This window comes from Podarcis melisellensis (assembly GCF_964234715.1).
Source record: "Podarcis melisellensis genome assembly, chromosome: 2".
In the NCBI taxonomy this organism is placed as follows: Eukaryota; Metazoa; Chordata; class Lepidosauria; order Squamata; family Lacertidae; genus Podarcis; species Podarcis melisellensis.
In genome coordinates this window covers 90,163,875-90,189,845 of record NC_138529.1, presented here as the reverse complement: position 1 = coordinate 90,189,845, position 25,971 = coordinate 90,163,875, and the positions used below count along the sequence as shown (strand labels likewise).

Genomic DNA, 25,971 nt, shown 5'->3' with positions numbered 1-25,971 from the left:
TTGAACTGGGACTGCGACCTTCTGCATGCAAAGCATGGGCACCCAGTGTGGTTAGGTGAGAAACATAAATTCGGTTATTACAAACGTCCTGAGGCCCATAGGTGATGCTCCCGTAATTGTAGCAGGAGACAGACAGTTAGGTGGTAGCTACCACGCAGAATTCTCACATAGACATGGACAGCATGAAAGCCCTGGGTGTAGATATCGTCTAATGGAGCAACAAGTACATCAAGTGTTTCTTCTCTGCTGAAATCTCATTGGTGAGGTATAAGCAGGAGAGTGAAGGTGCAATAAAAGCAGGAAATTAGGATGCGTGTGAGGAGGCAAGTGGAGCTTTGAGATGGATACAGCTTTTTATTCACTTCAGCTGAGCGAGCTTGGCTTAGGACTTTGTATGGAATCCTAGCTAAAAGCCAAGGGTCTCCACAAAAGAAAAGCAACGAATCCTAAGCCATTTGATTTGTTCCCAAGTATTTGCTTAAGAGGTGTTCCTCAGGTTGACAGTGGGCCTTGAGGGCAATTGCTTTCCAACCTGGGTGCCTGAGAAGCAAGACCAACTGTTATGTATCTTCTGTAATCAGTTTTATCGGCTCTGTGAGGAGCCCTCCCACCCTGCTCTGAGTGAAAGTGTAGGCTGTACTCCTTTTTTCAAGGCGCACTTGTATTGCAAGAATTGTAGATTCGTGCCCGGCAATTGGATTTGCAACAGTTAATAAACCAGAGAGGAGTTAAGTGCTTGTGATTTGGATAGCATATAGCTGAAACTGTATATAGATAGAGCTGTTTCAATTAGTTATCCAAAGCCATGAATAGGCACCCCTTTTTGCAACTGCAAGGTAGCCCAGTTAATATTTTCTCCTAGCATCCCATATTCCTCTTTGTCCAGTCACTCATGAGTTGGGAGACAGGTTTGTTGTTTCTGGGCAGAGGCAATGTTCCTGAATGCCCTGCCTCTGTCCGTTGTAGTGTGGGTTGTGCCAGGGAAACTTGAGGCAAATGTTCCTACTCTCTCAGGATGATGGTGAGATAGATGCTTCATGGGACTTCCCTGTTCTGAGGGCATATAGTAATGGATACCTTTAGTAAAGTGATTTGATTTTTCAAAGCACGTTTCAGCTCCTCCTGTGGCATCCTATTGCACAGTCTGAGAAATGCTGATTGAGAGTCTTGGTGAGGTTGCTGTATAGTCAGATGAGCTAATTTGAGATGGGTAGCTTGCCAAACTGAAGTCTTCTGCACACCAGAAATTACATCCAAGATGGCATTCTTTTTGGATGCTGGACAAGGCAACTAATTACTCTGCTTGCTTGAATGCCAAGCCTATCATAGAAGAATACAACTTGGTGTGTACCTGCCATTCTTCTTGGCAACCTCAGGGGGGAAACTGAACTGGAGCAATCTGTTCTGGTATTCATTCCATGATAAAACCTTAAGGTGCGTTAGATGGAGAGAGTGCATGTGGTTGACCCACAACTCTGAATAGTGAAGAATCAGTTAGCCTCACTCATAACCCTTGCAGCTGGCAAAGGGTGCAATAAATGGACAACATCATCAAGGGCTCCTTTTGTTTCTGTTTGCGGGTGAGCTGGGTTTAATCTGACCCGGATCTCAGCCTTGGAACTGCTCTTTTGACTCATTTTCCCACTGCCACCGAGCATATACAAAGTGTCTTTCTCTCCCTGCTGAGTAATGCCATGACTAGTCCCCTTCATGTTGGAATTGCAGGTTCAACAAGCTTAAACTCCAGGTACTGCCACCTTCATTTGTTTCTAAAGCATCGCAGTGAATGGGAAGGAGGATGTTGTCCCCATTTCAAAGAGAAACACAGCTGGGCATGGGAAGTCTTTGAGAATGGCTGAGGTATATTTCCCACCCTCCCTGGAATCCCTTTACGGACAGTTATATCTGAATTAACTTTCCCAGCAGTAAGTGTTTGTTGGAACGCATTTGCTGTGCCACAAGATGAGCTAAAGTGTGCCTTGGAAAAAGTAAGGTAGCACCTTGAGCGTTCCGCCAGCTGCACCAGAGACAGCCCCTGTGTAGCATCATTCTTCTCTTATGCCAATAGATAAGAAGTATGTTTGTTCCTGGACTGGAGGCTCCAGCAGGCGCAAAATTCTGTGGCTAGATTTTTGATGGGGACAGACTAGTGCTAGCACATAACACTGGGGCTCAAAACTTTGCACTGGTTGCCGCTTGTATGCTACTGGGGCAGGCTCAAGGTTCTTGTATGTATTTATTTGCAAGGCCCTTAACAATTGGGGTCCAGGATACTCAATGACTGGCCAGTCCCTTATATTCCCAGCCTGATCCCTGAAATCTTCAGGTGAATGACTGTTAGTGGTCTCGTGTGGCTTAGGTGCATGGCTCGTATCCCACCAGGAGCTGCACATTTAGTATTGTGAGCTCAATTTTATGGAACTGACTTCCAGTTAAGTTGCAGCTTCCTCCGTGCAGAACTTCTGTGGCCTGCTGAAGACTCTTTAAATATCCTAGCAAGCATTTTAATTGAAGTGTGGGTTTATAGTTTCAACTGCCATTTGCTTTTTGTATTGTATCCTTGTAAATCACGCAGGGGTGATTGCAGTTAAGTGGTACATAGATTGTTTAAATAGATAAAAGAAATACATCATGCAAAGGATGACGGCACGCGAGATTTTTTTGACTGCTGCCTGTATTAAAGGTGCAGGGGACTCTGAGGCATCACCACTGTCCAAAAAGCATAGTCCTCCTTCAGAGCCTTATCTGCCGTGACAAAAGCCCAGATGGCTCATTTGGTTAGAATATTGTGCTGATAACACCAAGGTAGCAGGTTCGATCCTCATATGGGACAGCTGCATATTCCTGCATTGCAGGGACTTGGACTAGATGATCCTCAGGGTCCCTTCCAACTCTACAATTCTATTCCAAAAGGTTTCTATTTCTATTCCAAAAGGCGGGTAGGGTGCCAGATGATGATAATAAATGGATTACTCCACAGTGGTAAGGGATGCGGGTGGCGCTGTGGGTTAAACCACAGAGCCTAGGACTTGCCAATCAGAAGGTCGGTGGTTCGAATCCCTGCAATGGGGTGAGCTCCTGTTGCTCGGTCCCTGCTCCTGCCAACCTAGCAGTTCGAAAGCACATCCAAGTGTAAGTAGATAAATAGGGACCGCTCCAGCAGGAAGGTAAATGGCGTTTCCGTGTGTTGCTCTGGTTCGCCAGAAGCGGCTTAGTCATGCTGGTCACATGACCAGCTGTACACTGGCTCCCTCGGCCGATAAAGCGAGATGAGTGTCACAACCCCAGAGTCGGTCACGACTGGACCTAATGGTCAGGGGTCCCTTAACCTTTTACCACAGTGGTAAGAAAGATGTCTGCTCATTTTTCTTGGACCAAGTTGAGAAAAGGCTTGTGTGTGAGCATAAGATTAAAGAGTTCATCCAGCCACCCCACCAATGTACTACAAGGGATCACAAGATAAATGCTGGTTTTAGGGGGCAGAAAGCTCCAGTTTCTATGAAGGTTGACATGCAGCACCTGAGTACTTGGCAAAATGCTTGGGAGCATATCTCTGAATGATTGGGTTGATCGTGGAAGCTGCTGGTAGCAAGAGTACTATTTCCTTTATACTGGATGACAGTTCTGTTATTATTCCAGGCATGGCTTCTCTGTTCTGAAAGCTAATCTTCAGGTATTGACAAGCTTGCAAGTTCTAAATAAGGAATTGTCTCTGTGACTACAAAATGTGCATTATCTTGACTCCTGTTTTCTGCTTAGTCGGTGGTGTCTGTGGCTGAGACTCACAGGTACTGACAATTAGTGCTGGAGCACATGCTAAAAATACTTGGTGTGGCAAGGCGTTATGTACGCTGAACTTCTCGTCATAGAAGAACTTGTTAACTACAGAAAAAGTTGAACTGAGGGGAAAAGGTTCAATGTGTGGGGAGCAAAACCAATGTTAGTTCTAGTAGTGAGGCTACGCAAAGCAGCTCACCAATTTTTTAAAAGTAATCTTTGTTTTATAACTTAAATGTTTCTTTAAATGACTTAAATTATAGGACTTCGGAGCACCTAAGGCAGGTCTGCACCCTTGCTTCATCATGTATGATAGTCTACTGGGGCTCAGTAGCCAAGCTTTGGTTTTTGCTTCTTCATTTTTAAAAGATTCCACACAAAAATTCCCACCACAAAAAGATGTCACACAAAAATCCCTCTTGGAACTGGTTAGGCTCTCTAAGGAGCTAATGAGTTGGGTGCTCCATATAAAACACACAAAAGAGGTGTTGGGATATCTCTACTTCTCAGTTTTTGAAAAGTGTTTTCATTTCCTTGTGTGTGAATCTGTGGGCTGTATTTTTACTACACCTTGTTTAAAAGATAGCTATGCTGTCGGGGCCCAACAACAGTTTCATGTGCTTCAAGGTCCTGTACCACGAGTTGTCTATCTCTGGCCTAAACCAAGCAACCTGCCGCATGGAAGAGATGAAAACCTCTTGTCAGAGCCTGACCATCCCACCGGTCCTTGGCTAGTCCAGCCTAGAATGGGGTCCCCTCAGGTTGCAGATACCCTATCTGAAGATGGGTACTTATGTTTTCAGTGAAAGAGGTTGTATTAAGATTTTTGTTTGTATGAGGTTAGGACCCAAAGACAGAGGAGTGCACAGCTTGTATGCCTTGGGACTGAGTTTGGCCTAGCGGGAGAAGAGTGAGTATCCTGGTTGGGATCAGTGGGATGACGCCCTTTGTATATCTCTGAGGGGCAGGCAGCTTAAAATGATTTGAGATTCTAGGACTCTTTGTTTGCTTCACTTTCTGGTAGCTTTAGATTTGGACATGTCTGGTTCACTGAGTGAATCAAGGGATGAAGGGAAGTAAAATCTATCAGTTTGTGAACATTTGTGCTGAGTTCTAAAATGTGTCCTTTCCTTCCGATTTGCTAAAAGGTGCTGGGGAGGAAAGGCAATCTAGCTGGTTAGATCCTGTCCATGGAATCTCTCTGGTTCTGGCATACATTTGAATGAGTAAAATTATTGCCAGGGATATTGGCACAAACTTTCAGCTGGTATATCCCTATAAATCTTCCATTTGGCAGTCAGCTGGCTCATGAAGACACACCTGTTTAAACAAGCATTCTCCTGATCTTAACCTTGTGATCTAATTGCTGTTTTGTCTTCTTTCTTATGTTGTTTTAATAGACTTGTTTTATTAGACCTCTTAATTATGGCTGTTTAAAATGTTTTGATGAAATTTCATTGTGTGTGGATATGTTTTTGTAATTGGTTTTACACTTGTAAGCCTTCAGTTTATTGCAATTAAGCTGTATTAAGAATTTGTGCTGCTGCATGCTGGGACTGCTAGGCTTCAAGCACCCTGAGGATGTGTTGCAGTTGCATTGAGGGCAGATTAACGTGTCTGCAGCTGCTTCTCAGGACCCCAAGTTATTTACCTAAGCGTGCTTGCATGCATGACTTCAGTGAGCCTACAAGCCAACATGTTTTGCAAGGTACTTTTGCAGGCAGTGTTTTTTTCGGGGGGGGGGGGCACAGGGGTATGCATACCCCTAAACATTTTGTGAATCTAAGTTTGGTCTCATTGAGGGGCAATATTTCAATATGAGTAGGAAAATGAGAGTACCCCTAAACATTTTTTTCTTAAGAAAAAAGCGCTGTTTGAAGGTAATGTACTGCAAGAGAGATGACTCTCATCCCTGCCAACAAATAGCTCATGAAAGACAGAGGACCTTATGAATTGAAGATCATGGGTTATTGTGTAAAAATAGGATTGCTATTGCATCAGTGCAGGTTTAACGTTATAAAATTGGTGTTTAAGTGGAATGTTTTTATATGCTGGATTAGAATTGCTAGCGCACAATAACTTGAGCTGAAAAGCCAGCCATTTATAGCAGATAAAGCAGTGTTGCATTTTTTTAATCCCAGATTGCACTGTGTAAGCTGAATCTGCTCATATTGGATTGCAAAAAAGGGCTCTGTTTGGGCCTCCTAAATTGCAATAGCAGTTCTCTTCTGTTCACTGCAGGGCAGATCCCTGTTATTTGGAACTGAGAGGGACGCACACAAAATTACAGAAGTGTTCTCTTTTTCCTGAAAGCCATCTGTGCGATATGACTGCTTCCTTTGACTGGGTGAAGTATCAGTCAAGGCACAGACAAGTGTGTCTTATGAAAGTTAGAGGTCTGTCTCCCTTAATGTGGAATATATTGCAAGGGAAGGCACCTAACATTTGGGTTCCTGTATTAGCATTTGCACACATTCAGATCATATTCCTCAATGTACACTAATCTATCCTGTCTAGTGCTATGTGGACTTCAGCCCAAAGTCTTTAAAAACTCTTTCAGTGCTGAGCTAGGCCTCTCCCAGTAAGTTGTACAGTGAAACTTGGGTCTGAGCCGTCATAAGGGATCCTCCAATTGTGGCTGGCCTTGGTAGCCAACTATGGCTAGTAACTAATGCGGCTGTGGTTTATCTTTTCATGCTTCCCAGAGGCAAAATAAACATGTTCCTCTTCTGGCTACTTGAAAACCTGTTACTCTTTGCAAAGAGCTGAGCTGTATTGCAAAATGCCGTTACACAATATCCTTGCGTGATCAGTGAAGGGTGCTCTATCAACATTAGAAATCTCATTTCAGATTGGGAGAACTCAGCCCTGTATCCGATACTGGCTGGCTCAAAGGAGACTGGTCTGCACAAAACTGGGTTGAAGAAGGGCTTGCTTCTCCACTAGCAAGTGCCACGCTCTACCTCTCACAACTGTGGCTTGGGAAACCTTCTTTGTGTCAGATGGCTGAGCAAGTTGGCTATTAATGGAGTCTGAAAGCTGGGTTGCTGGAAACAAATTCCTTCCTTTAGTATAATGCCAAACTTGCTATCTGCCGTAATTCTGTCCACAGTTGCTCCTAGTTAGTTAGGGCCCTCCAAATGTTACTCATCCTCTGCACAGGGCTTCCTAGCCTGGTAGACAACTCCCATCATCTCTGCCCGTTGGCCATACTGAAGAGAAGTGATGGAACCTATCCGTCACTTTCTAGGACTCAAGAAGTAGTGTGAAAAATAGGTAACTGAGCTGAATTCCCATTATGGTATTGGTCCATAGTTTGGTGGTGGTTTTGTCAATCCTCCCTTAGCCCATCCCTCAGTTGTGCTGAATTTCATCCTTTCACCTGCTAGCTCGCCCCACTTAATTTGTTCTGGTTAGTTAGGAAGAAGTCAAGAAAAATTGCTGTGTGACAGATTGTGCAGTCACTTCACACTTGAAGGGGCAGCTACTGCTTTTTAAATGGGCTTAAACTGTTGGGGGGAAAGCTTCATATGTACTGCATAGAGCGCTGAATGGAGTCATGCCTCATCTACACGCTAGAGATAATGCCTTCATTTTCAGTGCCGCCCACAAACAGACTTCGAAGCATTTTAGCGCTAAGTCCTCCCTCCCATAGCTAAGGTCTTTTCTCATTTAAGGGCCGTCCCCTGAAAAAATGAGTCTGTGGGGAGGTATTACATAGAACTTCTAGTCAACTTCTCAGGGCTTCACTTGGTTCAGGAGAGTTAACACTTGTGTATCAAAACGTGTTAAAAAAAAAAAAGGAGAGGCTGTAAGTCTCTTTTAAAATGTGGTTGTTTTTTGTGGAGTGTTATTGGATTGTTTTTATTTTGATTATATACATTGTGGTTTTATATATTGATTTTGTTCTGTGAACCGCCCTGAGACTTCCGGATGTAGGGTGGTATATAGATTCAATCAATAAAATAATAATAATAATAATAATAATAATAATAATAATATAATTCCATCCATTTATCCATTAAATACAATGTCCTGTCTTCAACAGGTGAAAGAAATAAAATAAAGAGGAAATCAGGTGGTCCATTTCAGAGCTGCGAAAGAGAATGCCTTTCTCCTTATTCCCATTGAGAAGACCTCAGAAAACTCAGGGTCACCCAATGAAATTAGCTGTAGGTTTAGGACTGGTAATTTATTCACACAGGACCCTATTAACTTAGGGTGCTCGCTCCCACAAGATGGTAGCTTACTAGCTCAGATAGCTTTGAGATAGGAAAAGACCAGTTAATAACTATCAGCCATGCTAGTTGTATGTAATGTTGACATTCAGATGCAGTGTAACCCTTAGTACCAGATGCTTGGAGGGTGAGGAAGCAGAGATGGCCGCCATGGAGGCATGCTGGTCTTGAAGATCTGGCAAGACAAACCTGCTGTTGATTCTTTTAAAAATTATTACTTCCCCTGACCCAGTCAGAATGGTAATAATTGCATCTGGACAGAAGGCAAGCAATTAATAGGTTTATATATTTTATGTTTTAAGTATCAAATACTGTAGCACTGGTTGGGAGCCTGGTGCCCTGCAGATCAGACCCAACCATCATGGCTAGTGATCAGGAATGATGGGAATTGTAATCCAACGACATATGCAGGGCACTGGGTTCTCCACCCCTGTCCCACAGAGACAAAAGCCCTGGTTAGGCATTCATTTAAAGCCACATGGTGTGAAAGTGAGGAAGGGGCAAGGAAATGCATTCCAGCCCTTTCCCAATGCATTATGTTGAGTCATGAGACCCCTTTTTGTCTAGAATGTGTTGCTGGATGGCTGGAACTAGAAGATTGTTGTTTATCTTTTAAAACCAAATATGCATATTGGTTCATATTAGCATTTCGAATTGTAAATGCAGTAACTGTGAAAGCTAATTCTGAGCGTGATTTGTAGTGCTTTCAGGGAAGATATCTCTCTCAAAGGCTTTTAATAGTAACTGTATGTATCTGCAAGCAAAAAAAACAAAACAACAACCTACTTCTAACTGATCATGTTGAGGACCAAGTTGTCGGTATGTGTTCATTTCAAGGGTATTGTGGAAGATGGAAGATATATTAAGAAATGGTGTGGATTGACAAACTCTAACTGTAGATTAAGGACTGTTACGTTCATTGAAGTTGTAATGTGGCTCAGACAAGAATGTGATGTGGTACACAGAATTTCCAAAAAGCTGCGGCCCCTTGCACTGTATATATGTGCAGAGAAATACATGAATCTGCTATAAGCTGTGAAGCAACCTTAGTGAACAAGGTTAAAAGCTGTCTCCCTTTGAAGATGCCTTTTATAGAACCATACATATGACTTAATATAAAGATTAGCAAGAACCTCATTTTATCTTTTCCTGAGTGAAGGGATTATGTGAGTCTGCATTCAGAACTGTCAAGCAGAATGGAAACTTTTTTTAAAAAAAACCTATATCTAGGTATGGTAAATAGTAGAATTACTTCACCATTTTAAGTCATGGCATGGAAGGCATCTGGTGCAATACTTCATTATTATTATTATTATTATTATTATTATTATTATTATTATTATTTTACTTTATTATTTAAAAATTGTAAGAAATTCTCTTAAGTAGATTACAAAAAAACAAAACAAAAAAGCCTTGTGGAATTTACTCTGTCCTGTATCACAACTTTCTCATTATGGGATTTTATATGCACGGTGCATTTCATCCAATTATGGGCAAAGAGTGTGTACATTGCAGGCTTATAAACTGTCCATCGTTTTAATGCAACTCTGGAATTCAGCCAAGAATTTGACAATTCAAATCTAGGTGGAAGATTTGACAGGCAGGGCTTAGTGGAATCAGACACTTGGCTACTTTTCTTGGGCTCTGTGCCTTTAGAGTTGGCTTCAAGAGCTCATTTGGAATTTGTCTTCTGTGACCTAAAATAACCTGTTAGATCCTTTGGTTATTGTTAATACAGTAAAGATTAAATGGACTATAATTCATTGAAGTTGTCCCATTGGTGCAAGGACTTCCACCTCCGCTGTGGAACTTCCTTTCCCTGTCACCCCCACATTTCCCCACAAATCTGTTCTGTGGTTTCCTCCTCAGGAAAGTCCTTGCACTGGATCCGGCCCAATCATCTTCTAAATCTGGCCCGCGGATGGTCCAGGAATCAGCGTGTTTTTACATGAGTAGAATGTGTGCTTTTATTGAAAATGCATCTCTGGGTTATTTGTGGGGCATAGGAATTTGTTCATTTTTTCCTTCAAAATATAGTCTGGGGCCCCCCCACAATACAACCCATTGGGAATGGACATCAGGAGCTTAGCAAACATAATCGGAAATAAACCCATTTTTGAGTTAACTCCCCCCCCCGTTAAATTTATTTAGGGTCAAGTGCAAGTTGCTGAAACGTTGGAGAATGTCATTTTAACTGACTCGTGTTTTGTGTTACATTCTGCCTCAGGGCGAAGTGGAAAGCTAGCATTATGTGGGCCGAAACTAGAGCTTCGTAATTATTTTTTTATCCTAATGGGAATTGTTCCCCTCTCTAAAACTAGATCTCTTGGCCCGCCCATGGCACTCTTCATATAAAGCATGCACTTGTTCAGGTGATTGCTGCACATCTGTTTCATACAGCCATCCCATACTTTCTTGCGGAGACGGGATATTTGCACAAGCAGCTGTAAGAGACAAGAGGCTAGTTTTGCTTGCATTAAGATCACCTCCAGCCTCTGCGAAGAGAGGACAGCTGCTGCTGCTGCTGCTGCTGCTGCTGCGGGGAAGAGCAGCAGGCAGATTTCCTGCAGGGATCCAAAACAGCAAGGAACTGTTCCCAGTTTTTTATTCCAGGAACCTGAAGTCTGAAGAAGGGCCACAGCTGCATCCGAAATGAGGTGCTTTGGGGGGAAGGTAGAAGGCATTAGAAGAGGGGTGGGTGGGGTAACACATACTGAAAAATAAAGTAGGTTGGACTAAGAACATAGGTTGATATATGGAAAGTGTGCTTTTTTAACTGTACAGTGGGTAGTATAAAACATAAGTCTGAGTAGACCCTCTGAAATAATGAACTTAACTTACCCACAGTATGACTTAGTGTTACACCACTCAGTAGTAATTTTGGCATAAATCACTTTGCATATAAAAAATGTGCGTAATGGTGGATTGGATTCAGATTTAATCTGCTGAGAGAGAGAGAGAGCTGACATGTTAAAAGGCTAGTATTTGGCTACAAATTGAAAAGATCAGAGTGTACTCATTATTGCTTTGTGTGTGAGAGGTTTGTGTGTGTGTGTAGATAGATAGATTAGATAAAATATATGAACATGGAGATGAATTGCACCAACTGCCTTGTTCCTGTTTATATTTTATTTTTGGTGTGTCCTTATCTACCTTCCTCTTTAATATTATTAAACACTTTTGGCAGTCATGCTTCCTCACCAACTTGTGGCTTTTAAAAGACTACACTGTCATTTTCTTAGCCACCAGGTATAATTTTGAATAAGCATTTTGCTTTTAATGAAACGGAAGAGATTGAAAGTTACATCAGTCTTGTTCCCCCAAAGTATAAAAAGATGTTGAGTCTGACAGTGATGTGTGTGTCAGTCAGGCTGCAGGTTGGATGCATGCATAAAATAAAAAGCCCTTCCCAAAGAAAAATTATATGTGAGGTAGAGAGAGTCAAATTGAAAAATCTCGGTTGGTAACCTTCTTGTGGATAGTGTGTCCTGTGTTCTTGGTTCCTGCTGAAAACCTTTGCGTTTAGATAAGCCTACCCAGATGTTTAGAATGTTGAGGTAATTTTAATTTGTTTTAGCATTTAAACTTTTGTATGTTTTAAAATAGTGGTGTGGTTTTTTCTTGATTTTACTGTTTTATCTTTTGTAAACTTCTTTAAGGTTTTTGTGTGTGTTTTTTTACAATCAAGTGGTGTATACATTTTATGGGGTGGGGGAAGTCCTGACAATGTTTTTCATTGTGTGAGCATCTACCTGCAGTCCCAAGTAATCCAGCCCCAGACCACTGCTTCACCACCTCAATGAATAAGATCACATCCACACCATACACGTGAAATCACATTACTTCCTTGACCCTATTTTTTTGGGGGGGGGGAACTGTAGTTTACCCCTCACGGTGCTATACCCCCCACACCCTGTGTAGTGCAGGGGTTCTTAAACTGCAGTCCATGGACCACTCGTGGTCAGCAAGTGGTCTGCGGCAGGTGGTCTATGGAAGGTCTGTAAAAACACAATTAAAGACCACCCAGCAGAACTGCTACAAAAGGCAAGAAAAATCGTTAATGGTTGGCCAAGACACTTGACAGTTTTCAGGTGGTCCGGGGGGGGGGGAATCTTGGGGACAACTGATGTAGAACATATGCTAAAGAGGCATAATTCTGGTCACGTAACTGAAGATTTAGTAGGTTAATGACCAATTATAATTTGCAGCCCTATTGGCTAGAATCAAGCAAGTGTCTGCTGGGGATGGCTGAAGTCAGAATACAGTACTGTATAAGACAAGGAATGATGGCAATGGCTCTAGGGAAACTGCCTAATGTTTGTATTGTTAAGGAATGCCCTGATAACAGTGGCTCAGAAACTGATAATGGTGATAGGGAGGAATATTTATGTCAAGTGCTTAATTACTACAGTTTGTGTGTTGTGAAGCATTTCCCTGACTGAGTACTTCTGTGAGCTCTTTCATCAATCCTTCATTCTTGTAGTGATGCTTTTATGATTCATTCTGAGCTCTATTTTGACCCTGTCTAAAACTGCCACCATGGTTTGTAGTAGGCTTAATGTATGGGAACCCTTCCCTACCTTCCTGTTATACTTGAAGAAGGGCATGATAGCCCAACCCTAAAGATGGGGTCATAATTGCCGCATGCATATGACCCTTGATGTTGTCCCCTGTTAAAATGCTATTTAGTAGCAGAGCTTGAGGGAAAAGTAACCTGGTGAGTTACGCCAGTCTGAGTCGGCATTGTGACTTGAATATATAGATATAGATACAGTGGTAGCTCGGTTTTCGAACATCTCCATTGATGAACATTTCGGTTTTCAAACACCATAAACCTGGAAGTGAATGCTTCAGTTTTCGAACATGCCTCGGAAGTTGAACATGCCACGCAGCTTCTTCTGAGTGCAAGATGCTGAGGCCTAGCTGTCGGCTATTGAGTTTTCGGTTTTTGAACGTTTCAGAACTCGAACAGTCTTCCGGAATGGTTTACGTTCGAAAACCAAGGTACCACTGTATAGCTATGGAGTGGCATAATGATATCTGCTAGATTTTGGATCCAGCTCCATGCTACTGACATTGTCCTCCAGACTAAACTAGTATTGAGTTCTGTACTACTGACAGCATTCCTGTTTTTCTGACTAAGGATCTGAATTCCGTGGGGGCTATAACTAGCTTTGTTGCAGCCCTTGAAAACTGATTACAAACTGCCTTGAATATGCATACAAGTTATTTCTACTCTATTCCAAAGTAGTTATCTTTGTTTTCTAAAGGAATCTCATTGTTATTTAAAAATCGGGAATATACGATAGGTTCCTTGCCTGATAGAAGGATACTACCTAATGATCTACAATTGGAGATCATTTTCAAATCCTAAGATGGCAATCCTAACAGAGCCAGTGTGGTGCTGCAGAGAGTGTGTTGGACTAGGACCTGGGAGACCAGGGTTCAAATCAGCCATGACGCTCGCTAGGTGACCTTGTGACAGTCACTGTCTTTCAGCCTAGCCTGCTTCACAGTGCGATTATGAGAATGCAATGGGAAAGTGAAGAATTATGTGTACCACCTCAAACTCCTGGGAGGAAAGCTAGGACAAAAATAACGATAGCTACAGACATATCCCTGAAAAACAGATGGTGGGGACAGCCAGAGAAGGATATTGCTATCGTTCCCTGCTTGCGATCTCCAAACAGCATCTCTCTGGCTGTTGTCTGAGGAGGAATTTGCGGCTTGACAGACTTGGCGGAATCTAGAAGGCAGTTCTTAGGAATGATAACCTTGAATTGACATTTCAGGAGTAAAGGATCCTCTGAACCTATGGGGTACTTACTATGTATTTGGATTGCTTTTAAAGATTTGGTGCTGTAATATCGATGTAATATGTTGAAAACAGTTATCGGTGACAATTATGACCAAGTGTATTATGGAGTCATCCTGTTTAGTGTTCAAGTCAGCCGCATCTTCCTCCCAGGATACCTTATTCTATACCCCCTTCTGGTTTTCCTTTCCAAAAGTTGGCTGGCATTCCTTGCATGCTCCAGCCTCATTGTGCTGTTTCTGGGCTTTCCCCTTATGACCCCCCCCCCAAGATTTGTTGTATGTCTGCAAATGTTGAGCTTCTCCAAGGCTGCTGAGACCTCCTGTTGTAGGTGGGTGGTGCCATTTTTGTTACATAAACAATACTCCTTTCCCCTGAAAGTTGGAAGTGAAGAGGATGGTGCAATTGCTGGAATAAGTAAAAGCAACAGGATTCTGTATGCTAGAATGCTTGCTAAGGATGCAGGAGAGTTTAGTGCTGGTGTTTGTTTGTTGGGATTTAGGTTAATAACATATCTTCTATTACACACACACACACGTGCGCACATACACACACACTTTGTTCCTACCTGTTTGAATGTCCAACCAATCTGGGACAGTAATTGTAAGTGGCTTAACTTTCTCTAGGGTAAAAGTGCTTTCTGATGTGTTTTATTCCACAACAATGCCTATAAAATCACTAAAGCCTATTTGCAGTGAACGAGTAAGAACACCTGGTATAAAATGTTGTTAAGAACATTCTTCTGAGCTCAGAACGACTTCAATTGCTTCTTTCAAAGGATGTTTAGGCCATTTGACTGTCATTGCCCGTGGCAGCTTGGAAGAATTTATAGAGCCTGCACTCCCACTAAATTTGTTGCAGGCAAGATGAACTAACACACCAAAATTTCTCTAAAAAGGCTGCACAAGAGAACTTAAAATCGAGTCTCAAAAAGCTGACCATTCAGTGGATATGGGATGCCTCTACTATTTAAAACTTTCTTTTACTATATTGGCCCAAATATAAGCCACACCTTTAAAATTCAAGGGGGGAAAAGAAAAAAAAAGAAAAAACCTGTATATAAGCCACTCCCTTAAAATTCTGCAGTTACGTTTTACTGTATGTCTGTTTCAGCAATGATATCGTAAAAGCCCATTTTTGTAAAAAGGTAAAGGACTTCTGACAGTTAAGTCCAGTCACAGACGGCTCTGGGGTTGCGGCGCTCATGTCACTTTAAAGGCCAAGGGAGCCGGCGTTTGTCCGCAGACAGTTTTTCCAGGTCATGTGGCCAGCATGACTAAGCCGCTTCTGGAAACCAGAGCAGCGCACAGAAACGCTGTTTACCTTCCTGCTGGAGTGGTACCTATTTATCTACTTGCACTTTTTTTGGCGTGCTTTTGAACTGCTAGGTTGGCAGGATCTGGGACTGAGCAACAGGAGATCGCCCCATCGCGGGGATTCGATCCGCCAACCTTCTGATTGGCAAGCCCAAGAGACTCAGTGGTTTAGACCACAGCGCCACCTGCGAATTTAAGCTGCACTTTAACTTTTCACAATCGGAATTTGGGGAAAAAAGTGAGGCTTATATTCAGGCCAAGACGGTACTATTAGAATTTGTAAAATTATGTCCTTAGCCAGTCAAAGTAGTCAGCACAGCAGTGCTCCCTAAACTGGTGTTCTCCAGATTTTGGAATAGAATTCCCATAATCCCCAACCCCTTTGTTGGCTGGGGCTGTTCAGAGTTGTAGACTCCCCTCCCCTTCTCAGCGTGGCTGCTGAGAGAGCACAGGTTAGATTCAAATTGCTTGTAAACTCTTTCAAGTTCGTTACACTAAAAAGGCCCTCAGGAGAAACCCAAACTAGCCCAAATGAGCTTAAACAGCTTGAAATCTCTCTCTTTCAGGTGTGTTTGTGTGAGCTGCAAGTGCTGTCCTTGGCTGATCTCGCAGTTGGCCTTAATATGCTTGATCTGTACCTTTCACTGTAAACAAGTTAATGTTCAATGAAATGGGAACAGTTCTCCCCCTTGTGATGTCAGGGCTGTGTTTTGCAATAAGTGCCACATTTCTTGCTATTGAAGCCATTTCTCCACCAAAAGAGAAATAATCTCAGTGCTTGCATGTCTACTTGAGCTGTGTCATTAGGGGTGGGTGTTGGGAACTGGTGGTGGAGCACTTGGTCACACTTAAGAGCTACAACATGCTGGCTTGTTCCTGAAATTTTTAATTAGTCACAGGTCTCTGCAGGGTCAGCGGGTGAAAAATGAATAAGCAAAGCCAAGTGACTGTTAATGAAACACAGCACACAGAGCGGTTTAGTTCAGAAACAATTGTCATTCTTTCGCTTCAGTTTTTATACTCCCAAGTGTCTGTATACTTGATGATTTCCTCTGTAGGAGTAAGGTATAAACCTTTTTTTAAAGAACAAAAATAAAATCCACGGTTGGTATTTGCAGATCAGAGGCTGTGTTTACATTGCAATAAAAATATTGGATACTACTATATTAACTTCCAAGCAGCTCTAATGCTGTGTTTAATAATTTATCTATCTCCATTGGTTTTTTGTTTGTCCTTGTGTGCACTTCTTGCTGAGAGAGGAATCGGGGCAAACTTTTACAAGTGTTCCCTGTATCATGGGGGCTCCTTCTTAGTTGCACAATCCCATGCTATGCAGTTGCATGTATGAATAGTGCAACCACATGAATAGAGATGACTGAATGGGTTATTTCCAGACAAGTACCCTTCTGTGAGGCTGCTGATTGGCTGAGAAAGCTCTGCCTGATTGGACCTGCCAATGTGGGCATAGTGTTCATACATTGACCCCTGCACTATGACCTTTATGCTTGTTATACAGTTACGCTTAGCAGTCTCACAATTCATAAATAATATACTTCACAACCTGCTGAATTGTCTGTGGACAACTAGATTTTGGTTTGCTTTTCTTCATTGAGGCACTGAGTTTAACACTTGCCGGAGAGCTGTTTTCACCTACTCTTGAGAAAGCAGTGAACTGGAGGGCCTTTCAGTTCAGCTGCTGCATTGCATGAAACCAGAGAACAATAATAATGTGGTGCTGGCCAATATTTCGAAACTGATGTCCAGTCAACCCAGCATTCTTCTCATATTGCATGGGTTTTTGAGCGTCAGTGATAAGCTGATGATTCCCTTGCATTAGTATTTATTGTAGGAGAAGATGATGCCCAGCAACATTTCTAGAAGAATATGGTAAAGCTCATATTGAGCGCACAACCCTAGAGTCTGTCAAGACTGGCCCGTACGGGCAGGGGTACCTTTACCTTTTACCATATTGAGCTATTATATCGAGTCAAACCATTGGTTTATCTGGGCTAGTTACCTGCAGAGGCCTTTGCTACCTGATTATTTTAACTGGAGATGGCAGGGATTGAATCAGGGACCTTCTATTCCACCACTTAAGCTATGCCTCTTCCCTAACTCACAAAGGAGAGGACAAAAAACCACAAATGTCATTCGACTCAGCTCCTTCTGGATAATCCCTAGCAACAGTAGGTTTTAGGTAACTGCAGGCTATAATTCAAACCTGGGCATTGCATATATTATGAATAAGTTTAAATGTCTAGTTTTAATCACGAGTTACTGAGTTTGTTGCAAGTGGTATAGTGATGGTTTAATCTGTAGAGGTGGCACTCAGCTAAATTTTATGCAGAGTAGATAAACTGTAATGGATCTAACTTAGTCACATTCATTAATTTCAGCCAGTAAGGCGTAGATATTTGATACTTGTATTCCGGGGAATGCAATAATAAAAATAAAAATAATATATATAGTTACAATAAATATGTGGCAAAACTTCCATTGACTTTAATTGCCTGCCCTTAGAGTATAATTGAGCAAATGTCTAATAAATAATGATGAGTTTGTTTTCTCTCCCTTAGGGCCAACAAGCCAGAGATGTCCGACAAAATGTCAAGTTTCCTGCATATTGGAGACATATGTTCTTTGTACGCAGAGGGATCAACAAATGGATTTATCAGCACGTTGGGGTAAGTGAGCCGTTTTTCAGGTGCTGCAGGGTGTGTTTAATGAGCTGGCAGTGGAGGAAAAATAGGCATGGTTGTCTAGAAGCCAACGCTGTCATCGCCATGTGTTTAACAGCGCTGGGTGTCTCTTTCCTTCCCTGCAGCTATAAATCCTGGGATAAGAAGTTTCCCAGGTGAGTGAATCTGCCTCAGCAGAATCTAAACATTTCACTTAAGATAGATTTTTAAAAAAACAACTGCAGCAGCTTCTTCATCTTCATTTTGTTGCTCAGGGCAGTCTCGGCAGAATATTGAAGCCCGGAGCTCTTTGGTTTACTATCTAGATGAGGAACTGGCAGCGGAATCCAAAGAGAGAATAACAACATGTCATTGCCTTCTGCTTCTTAGGGGGCACTCTTTATTACCAAGAAAATTGAGGAAACAGTGAGATGAGGGACCAGAATGGAGCTTATTGGCATGATAGCAAATTAAACGACAGTAGGGAACCCGAAACTATTCTCTAGCCTAATGTAGAAGGTTGTATGAAGAGTTAGTGTGCCGAGCATGATGATGAGACCCTTGACAGGGCGAGTACTAATGATTTGGAACCTCTTCTATTTTACAACCTCCTGGCTGAATTACTGCAAGGTGTTTATATGTGGGGCTGCCCTTAAACAGTTTCAGAGCTTCAATTAGTACAGAATTTGGCTGCTAGGATACTGGCAGGTTTCCCAAATTGATCTGTGTTACATCAGTTCTAAAGGAACTCCCTTGCCCCCCCCACTTGCTACTAAGTCTAATTCATGGTGCTGATATATAAAATGAAAGTAAAATATTCTTAGAAATTTATAAGAGATAACATAAACTAATATGTGTAAAATTATGCTCCTCAAAGACCAGAACTGTGCCCCTCTGAGTTGTGTGCCCTACGGGGCAGCTTAGTTGGCCTAATGATAGCATTGGCCCTGCTTGGATGCCAGATGTCTGAAGGAGTGCCATACCAACTTGCCCGTGTGCTAACAGGTTAAGGGGAACTATCTCACGCATGTTCAAAAGGGAGGGCCTTCTCTGTGGTGGCATCCTACCTGTGGAATGCCCTCTTGAGGGAATTAAACCTGGCACCAACAGTGTATTCTTTTCAGCAAGCAGGTGAAAACCTTTTAATTTGCCCATGCATTCTAGAACAATGCCTATAGCTGTTGAATGGTTTTATTCCCCTTTTTCTTGTTGCGTTTTTGTAATTTTAAATCTCCTTGTTTGCTGCCCTGGACTCCCAATTTTTGATGAAAGGTGGATCACGATTAAATAAATAAGAATAAAGCTCTGTTTTGAAGACATCAGTGTTTAAATTAGCATATCCTGCTAATTCTATCTGGGCAGAAGCACTCAAAGAGGACATGGAGAGATAGTCTCAAGGGCCACTTAGAGAGGTCCAGAGGGCCACTTTGGCCTGCAGGCCTGAAGTTTCCCTTCCCTGCACTAAATGTTGAGTCCTTTGAGTTAGTAAAGCCAGGAAAGTTGATGAAAAAGGTTGTGCATTGTTAAATATGATTCTCTCCCCACACCTACCAACCTTTATAATTAATTCATATGTGGAAGAAGTGTTTTGGTGTATTTTCTTTTCTTTTTTTCCTATGTAATGACATAAGTTTAAGCTTTCTGGCCTGGGCTTCTTTCCTCCTCCTCGGCAGAATTAATTTGTGTGTTTTGAGGATCCCAGTGTGAAGTTCTAGAAGCAGATGTCCAATACAGTCAGAGTATATACCTGGCTTTTGACCAAGTGAAGAGGTCTGGCTCCTGACATCTCCACCATCTGGGAAGCATAGGACCTGGACTGTTTTAACACACTAATACCCCCCCACACCACCGGTAGAATTCTAGCAGTTATATTTTATCTGTACAATCAGAATGAATTTCTGGAACCAAAATGCCTTTTCTGTGCAGCCTGAGAAGGAGCAGTCACCATTAAGAAAAAGAGGTCTGAATAGGCCAATAGATATGTGGACTCTCCCTGGGTAAACTTACTGTTTTTCTTTAAATTCTCAAAGTTCTATACCTAGCTCAAGGTTTCATCTGAACTAGTCAGATGTTTAACTGAGAATCAATCACAGTCTGACAGTCATTCGAAAAAATAAGACTTTATAGACACCCCCCAAAGTGGCAACTAGACATTCTGTTTTGGTGACTTCAAGCTTGGTTTAAGGAGCCATTTAGTGCCTGGCTTATAGATCCGAGTTTCTAACACTGCTCCCAGAGCTAGACACCACCTCAGGTGACAAAATAACTTGCTCAGCCTTGGATACGATATTTGTTATTCTGCCTTGGGCAGCAAACAGTCGAGCTGGCCATTAACCACCAGAACACCCTTTCGGAGCCACTGTGCAAGGGTTTACATGTTAAGAGCTCAAGAACAATGGGAACTGAATATAGCTAAACACAGTAATGATATTTTGTTCAAGTAAATATTTCTCTGAAGCTGAATCCTGCTTAATATTCCTGTGAGATGATGACTTGAAGCTTAATCACAGCCTTGCTTCTGTTTTTCTAAATACAGTGCTCCAATGGCTTTGGTTCCTAGTTTGTAATATACCTAATTGCCTTTTGAACACTAAGCAAGCTGTGTAATCTTTGTTTTGATCATCTGTTTGCCTGGAATAATGCTCCCTTGCCTGTGATCTATTTTTGGAACAAGGTGAATCTTTCAGCTACTAGAATTAGCTGTCTGGATGCTTTTTGCAAGACTTTTTTTTGAACTTCATAAAATTAGGGTGGTTTCTTGCTTTGATACTCAGTTCCTCCTACCCTTTCCTGAGCAAGTCTTTCCCCATCCTTTGATACTTATGGGGAGGTGGGAGGGCAGATGCAACAGAGAATTTCAGCAGATTCACCTTTTCACGTCATTGCGCTGTAGCAGTGAATAGCTGTCTAGCTGATATTCCCTCTTGCTTTAAAGCTACAGAAGCAATGTTCCCTGTTGCATTGGGTGTTTTTATTCCCTGCTGCGGATGAAGGTCGAGTATGTCCTTATTCATAGTCTCAGAGCATATGTTAGTCCTGTTAAAGCAATGCTAAGGCTGAGAGCTCGACTATTTCCTTCCTTTTTGAACTTTAGTTTGGGGGGGGGGGAGTTGTGAGGGAGCCATATAACATTTATTTCCTTCATATGAAAGCCCTGGGGTGGAAGGTTGTTTTCATTTGTCAAGGGGGCAAGTCATAACTGCAAGTCCTAAGCGGAATTTCTATGACGTGTGACTGACTGGACCACAGAATCCATTAAGAAGATGTTTTTAAAAATAACTGACAGTATCAACATATCTTCAGGGCATTACAGTGGTACCTCAGGTTACAGATGCTTCAGGTTACAGACTCCGCTAACCCAGAAATAATACCTCAGGTTAAGAACTTTGCTTCAGGATGAGAACAGAAATCGCATGGTGGCGGCACGGTAGCAGCGGGAGGCCCCGTTATCTAAAGTGGTACCTCAGGTTAAGAACAGTTTTAGGTTAAGAACGGACCTCCAGAACGAAGTTCTTAACCCGAGGTACCACTGTACCTAGTTTACACATAGTGGTGAGCTGACCAGGTGCAGAGAGAGCCAACATGCTTGGCTCCTACCAGTCCGTTAACTCAGTGTAGCTCAGCAGCAAAGGCAAAGTTTGGCTTAACATGTCATCAAATTGTGGTTAAGTGCCCCCTTCCTTCACCACAATCATTAGCAAAGAACAAACCATGGATATAAGTCATGATTAAGGAGGAGAAAGCTCAAGCGTGGCATGCTGTGTTGAGCTACAAGGAAGAGCAAAGTGGCTGGGATCTCCTCCCTAAAAACCAGCACGTTTACTCATTTGTGCTAGGTCATGGTTTGGCTTGCTGCTGCAAACATGGCCACTGAAACTAACGTTCCTATGGACTACACAGATTGTTACTGAATGCCTCCCTGGTGGAGTTATTTTCACTTTAAGTGGCTTACAGTGTGCTCCTAAGTGTGCATACTTGGGATTGTTCACAGGATATATAAACAATTGCATATATAACTATATATATAAAACCACTGCATATATTGTAATTTTTTTGCCATTAACTCTTCTCACGAACCAAGGGCGTTTTTATTGGAATCTTATCTCTATTATGGTCTTCCTTGCTGCACATTGCTACAGAAGAAAAATTATTGAGACTGGAAGAGCATGCTGGGAAAATAAAAATTTAGAAGGGGAAGAAGGCCAAGATGGCACCTCATCTTCTGCCTTCCTAAATCTGCAGCTGAACTCTATTACTTTGAGACCCTGAAAGTTGCCATTAAAATGTCTTTGTGAAGTATCCCTGCCTTGGCTAGTGGAACACTTGGATAGACAATAGACTTTCTTTACAGTACTTGGTCCACAAATCTACCACTTGAAGGTACCTTCTGAATGTTAGAGGTTTATCAATAGATGATGAGAATGGATTTGAGCACCGTGCTGTACAGTAATAGTGGTTTCTGCTCCTTTCCTGTTTCTCTGCATCAAAGTATGTCTGAAATACTCCCTCTCTGGGGACTTTCTGTCTTCCATGTTAGTCAGGCAGGGACTTAGAGCAGAACCTTCTTTCTGGTGGAAAGCATTTCCAAAGAGGTCTTAAAAATAAATAAATGTCTTTTGCTGTAGTCCTTTAAAACATCAGGCTAAGGCAATTTTCTTCAGACTGGCATATGGAATATGAGACTTTATGGATGCTATGCTCATTTTTACAAAGTTGATACACTATTTTATAACCACGGAACGCCTTCTCCAGAGAGAGTGGCTGTCAAATATTCCTTGTGCTTTAATAGTCTAATGAAAACATACCTCTTCTACCTGGCTGACTGCTACAAATATAATTCTTTGTTTTATACTTTGCAATGCCTCTTTAAACTGCAGTAAATTAACAGATACACTGTTATTTATTGATCACCAAAGTCCATTTTATTACTGCAAACATAATAATTAGAGGGAAAGAAAGTCTGCAGGTGACGACCAGCTCATCAGCTTCTGGGGTCAAAATAAAACAGGGTCAACCATTCCTTTTGCGAAGTTAGATTGCTAATGTGAGCCATTGTTAGAGTCTGTGTGATGTAGTTGTTAAAAGCTACCATGTTGGTCTACAACTGGGGAGACTTGCGCTCAGATTCCACTCAGCTGCAGAACTCACTATATTTTGCATCCTAAATTTACTTCGCAAGGTTGTTGTGTAGAAGAAATGCAGGGGGAGGGATGAAAATGGAGGGAAAGAACTCTGCAGCCAGCTTGAGCTCCTTGGAGGAAAGATGAGATACAAATCAAGGGGAAAAAGACATAATAGCTCTAGTGCAAGATGGTTGATGGCTGCGTAAGCAGCCACTGGGCAAAACTGTATATGCTTCTAGCCAAGGAGAGCGGCTGAAATGTTGGCATTTCAGATTGGGAGCTGGTTGAACTATATGTTGAACTTTGACTATATGTGTGAGAAGAGTTACATAGTCTCTAAAGATCGAGGGAAGCTTTTAGCCACTTGAATGTCACTTGGTTGACTGTAAACATCTCTCATGCAAGCAAGACTTGGATAGGAATATATTGGAAGGAATTCAGCGTCACGCTGAGGTAATTGTTCCATTTGGGCTAGCATTGCAGCTTGCCGGATGGAATTATTTCCCCTCTCCTCTTCCCTTGCACTGTTCTGGGAGGTTGGAAGAAGCCAATTTCAAGGGGGTGTGCAGCGGGGAAGACCCCCCTTGCAGAAGCCCATGGAGGACTTCCATGGACAGGACACATTAGCTGGATCCTGCCCATGGTGTTTGCGCTCCTCACACTTTTTTTGTTTGTTGCAGCTAACTTCCACTTGTTAAAAATGTAAGGTAATTAATACACCGCTTCTCAGGCAGACCTCACAAAGCTGTTTATGATAACAATAAGCAGTGGTGGGAGTGGGTTTTAAATAACAGGGCTTTTTGTGGCACTACTCACAAGTATGGAGTACCCTCACCTCTTATTTTGCTGCCATTTTGTGCTGGCACCCATGGCATTTTTATCAATGTTTGAATAGTGGCACCTTCCTTTTTACCAAAATGAAAAGCAGTGAAAAGTGTTATACTGAAATGGAGAAGACAGCTGTTGAGAAGTAGCTGCCATTGCCTCTTTTACTTTCCCCTCTGGGCAAGGTGGTCCCTCAGAAGCCCCTGTGGTAACTCTTGGAGGTGGGAGTGGCAACTCAGGGAGCTGTCTTCTACAGCAAATTTTAGATTTCTTTCTTGCATATTTTTTGGATACTTTACCATGGGTTCATAACATTTAAATTAATTGAATTTAAATAGCTCCATTAGCGTGTTAGGTGAAGTAGAGTTCATTGAACTAAATTCCAAGGTGAAGTGGTTTTTTAAAAAAATCAAAAACACATTTGGACATTTTTTCCTTTTTCCATGGAATTCAGAATGCTGTGCATGGTTCACCTCCGTATTTTATCCTCTCAACAGCCCTGTGGGGTAAGTTAGGTTGAGAGGTAGTGACTGACCAAAAATCTTCAGTCATTTTGTTTTGTGACTTAGGTGAGGATTCAAATATGTGTTTCCACATTCTAGTCAGTCTTTCTCAACCTCTGCACCACACTAGCTTACAAGTGTGTGAAGAAAACACAAAGCACTTTTAAACTGTCTGTTGAAACTGTTTAGAAATCAGTCATTGCCTTCTTCAGTTTTCATTTGGAGACCAGTAATTTCCATATAATAGAACTTTTAAAATGGTGTCTGTCCTAAACGACATCCATATTCTGTCATCCAAAGTAATCCAGATAAATGCTTACTTGTGTATCAGATTCACATCTCTGTGCAAACAAGGACATTTGTATTCTGAAAGGTATAATGTTTAAGTCAGTCACAAATACCTTTATTTCATGTTTTGTGATAGTTTCCATGTGCGAGAATCAGAGTAGTTCCACCACAGGTTTTAGCAATTACTTGGCCTGGATTTCTCGGCAAATCGAGTCTGTGTATGCAGCTATAAAACATTACAACAGGTCTTGCTCTACATTTACAGTTTGCATTGGGCCTGTTTCAATAAAACTGTTGCATTTACTACAACTTCTCTGCGTCTTCCTGGGTCCAGGAAGTACACGGCAAATATCCGGATCTTTCTCTCCCCCCCCCATGCCGTAAATCTGTTGGATGGTAGCCTACCTGTCACTGAGCAGGAGACACAGGAAGCGGTACTGAACAAAATTTATTACTGTAAATTTATTACAAAATTTAATTTTGTTCAGGGTCATAATGAGCACAGTAATTATTTGGGTACATCGTCAGCCTCACAGAATCTTGAAATGAATTCATAAAGTTATTCATAAAGTGTGCTGGACTAGCTCAGTGTCTTACAATCAGTACCATGTACCTTCAACAGAAGATGAATCTGCACGTTTAATCAAATGGAAAAGTCACACACACACACACACACACACACACACACACAGAAACACACTTTACTGACCACATTAAACTTTGACTTATATACTTAACCCATTTTATTGAGACTATTATTTTATGCTTAACAAGGTTGACAGTATCTATGTGTTGCACAGCAGGAAGATGTTTGATGTTTGAAGAAAGATGTTTGAAGAAAGGTGACTTTTGAACAGTGACTCTGGGTTTTAGTTCAACATTTTTTTAAGGAAGATGGTAAAAGGGACAGTCAATTCTGTGTAGCTCAAAATCTTCTGAAATGTAAACTTTCCTTTAAACTTCATTGGCCATTTTTTTCATGTCACTGGTTCTCTGCCTTCAGTATTTGGATAAAGCTATGCTCCAGTAGCAGATGGTGTGGTGCAGCAGCAGTCAGCCTTGCTGCTGATGCTTACCTTACCCAAAGGTAGAGAGGGTACGGGGCGGTAGCAAGGTCAGGTGCTTAATTGGCTCCCCCAGTTCATTTGCACCATGCCAAACTCAAGGCTGCCTTCTCTTCCCCTTCTGCTTAAGCAGCAGTGATGTGATCAGCCAGAGGCCAAGTGAGTGCAGCCATCCCACCCTTCCATCTGCTTCTGCTGTGCTCGTTCTTCTTTGCTGCATAAGGCTTCCAAACATTTAGCGTGGTACAATCCAGGGTGTTAACCTATTCATGTAGCAATCATTTGTCCACTGTAGGTGTGATGAAGAGTAGGTTTGAGCCTATTGTCCTTGCCTCTAACCTATT

At 42.0% G+C, this 25,971-nt stretch overlaps 1 protein-coding gene across 8 annotated transcripts in view; it reads left to right on the top strand.

Moving 5' to 3' along the window:
• The window catches only part of ITPR1 (inositol 1,4,5-trisphosphate receptor type 1), a 199,093-nt gene that overhangs the window by 5,397 nt on the left and 167,725 nt on the right, over positions 1-25,971 (top strand). For all 8 annotated transcript variants that reach the window (XM_081901286.1, XM_081901281.1, XM_081901283.1 and 5 more), the window contains one exon: positions 17,723-17,830. In XM_081901286.1, coding sequence (XP_081757412.1) covers positions 17,739-17,830 — 92 coding nt within the window. In that variant the 5' untranslated portion in view covers positions 17,723-17,738. The remainder of the gene's footprint in view (positions 1-17,722; positions 17,831-25,971) is intronic.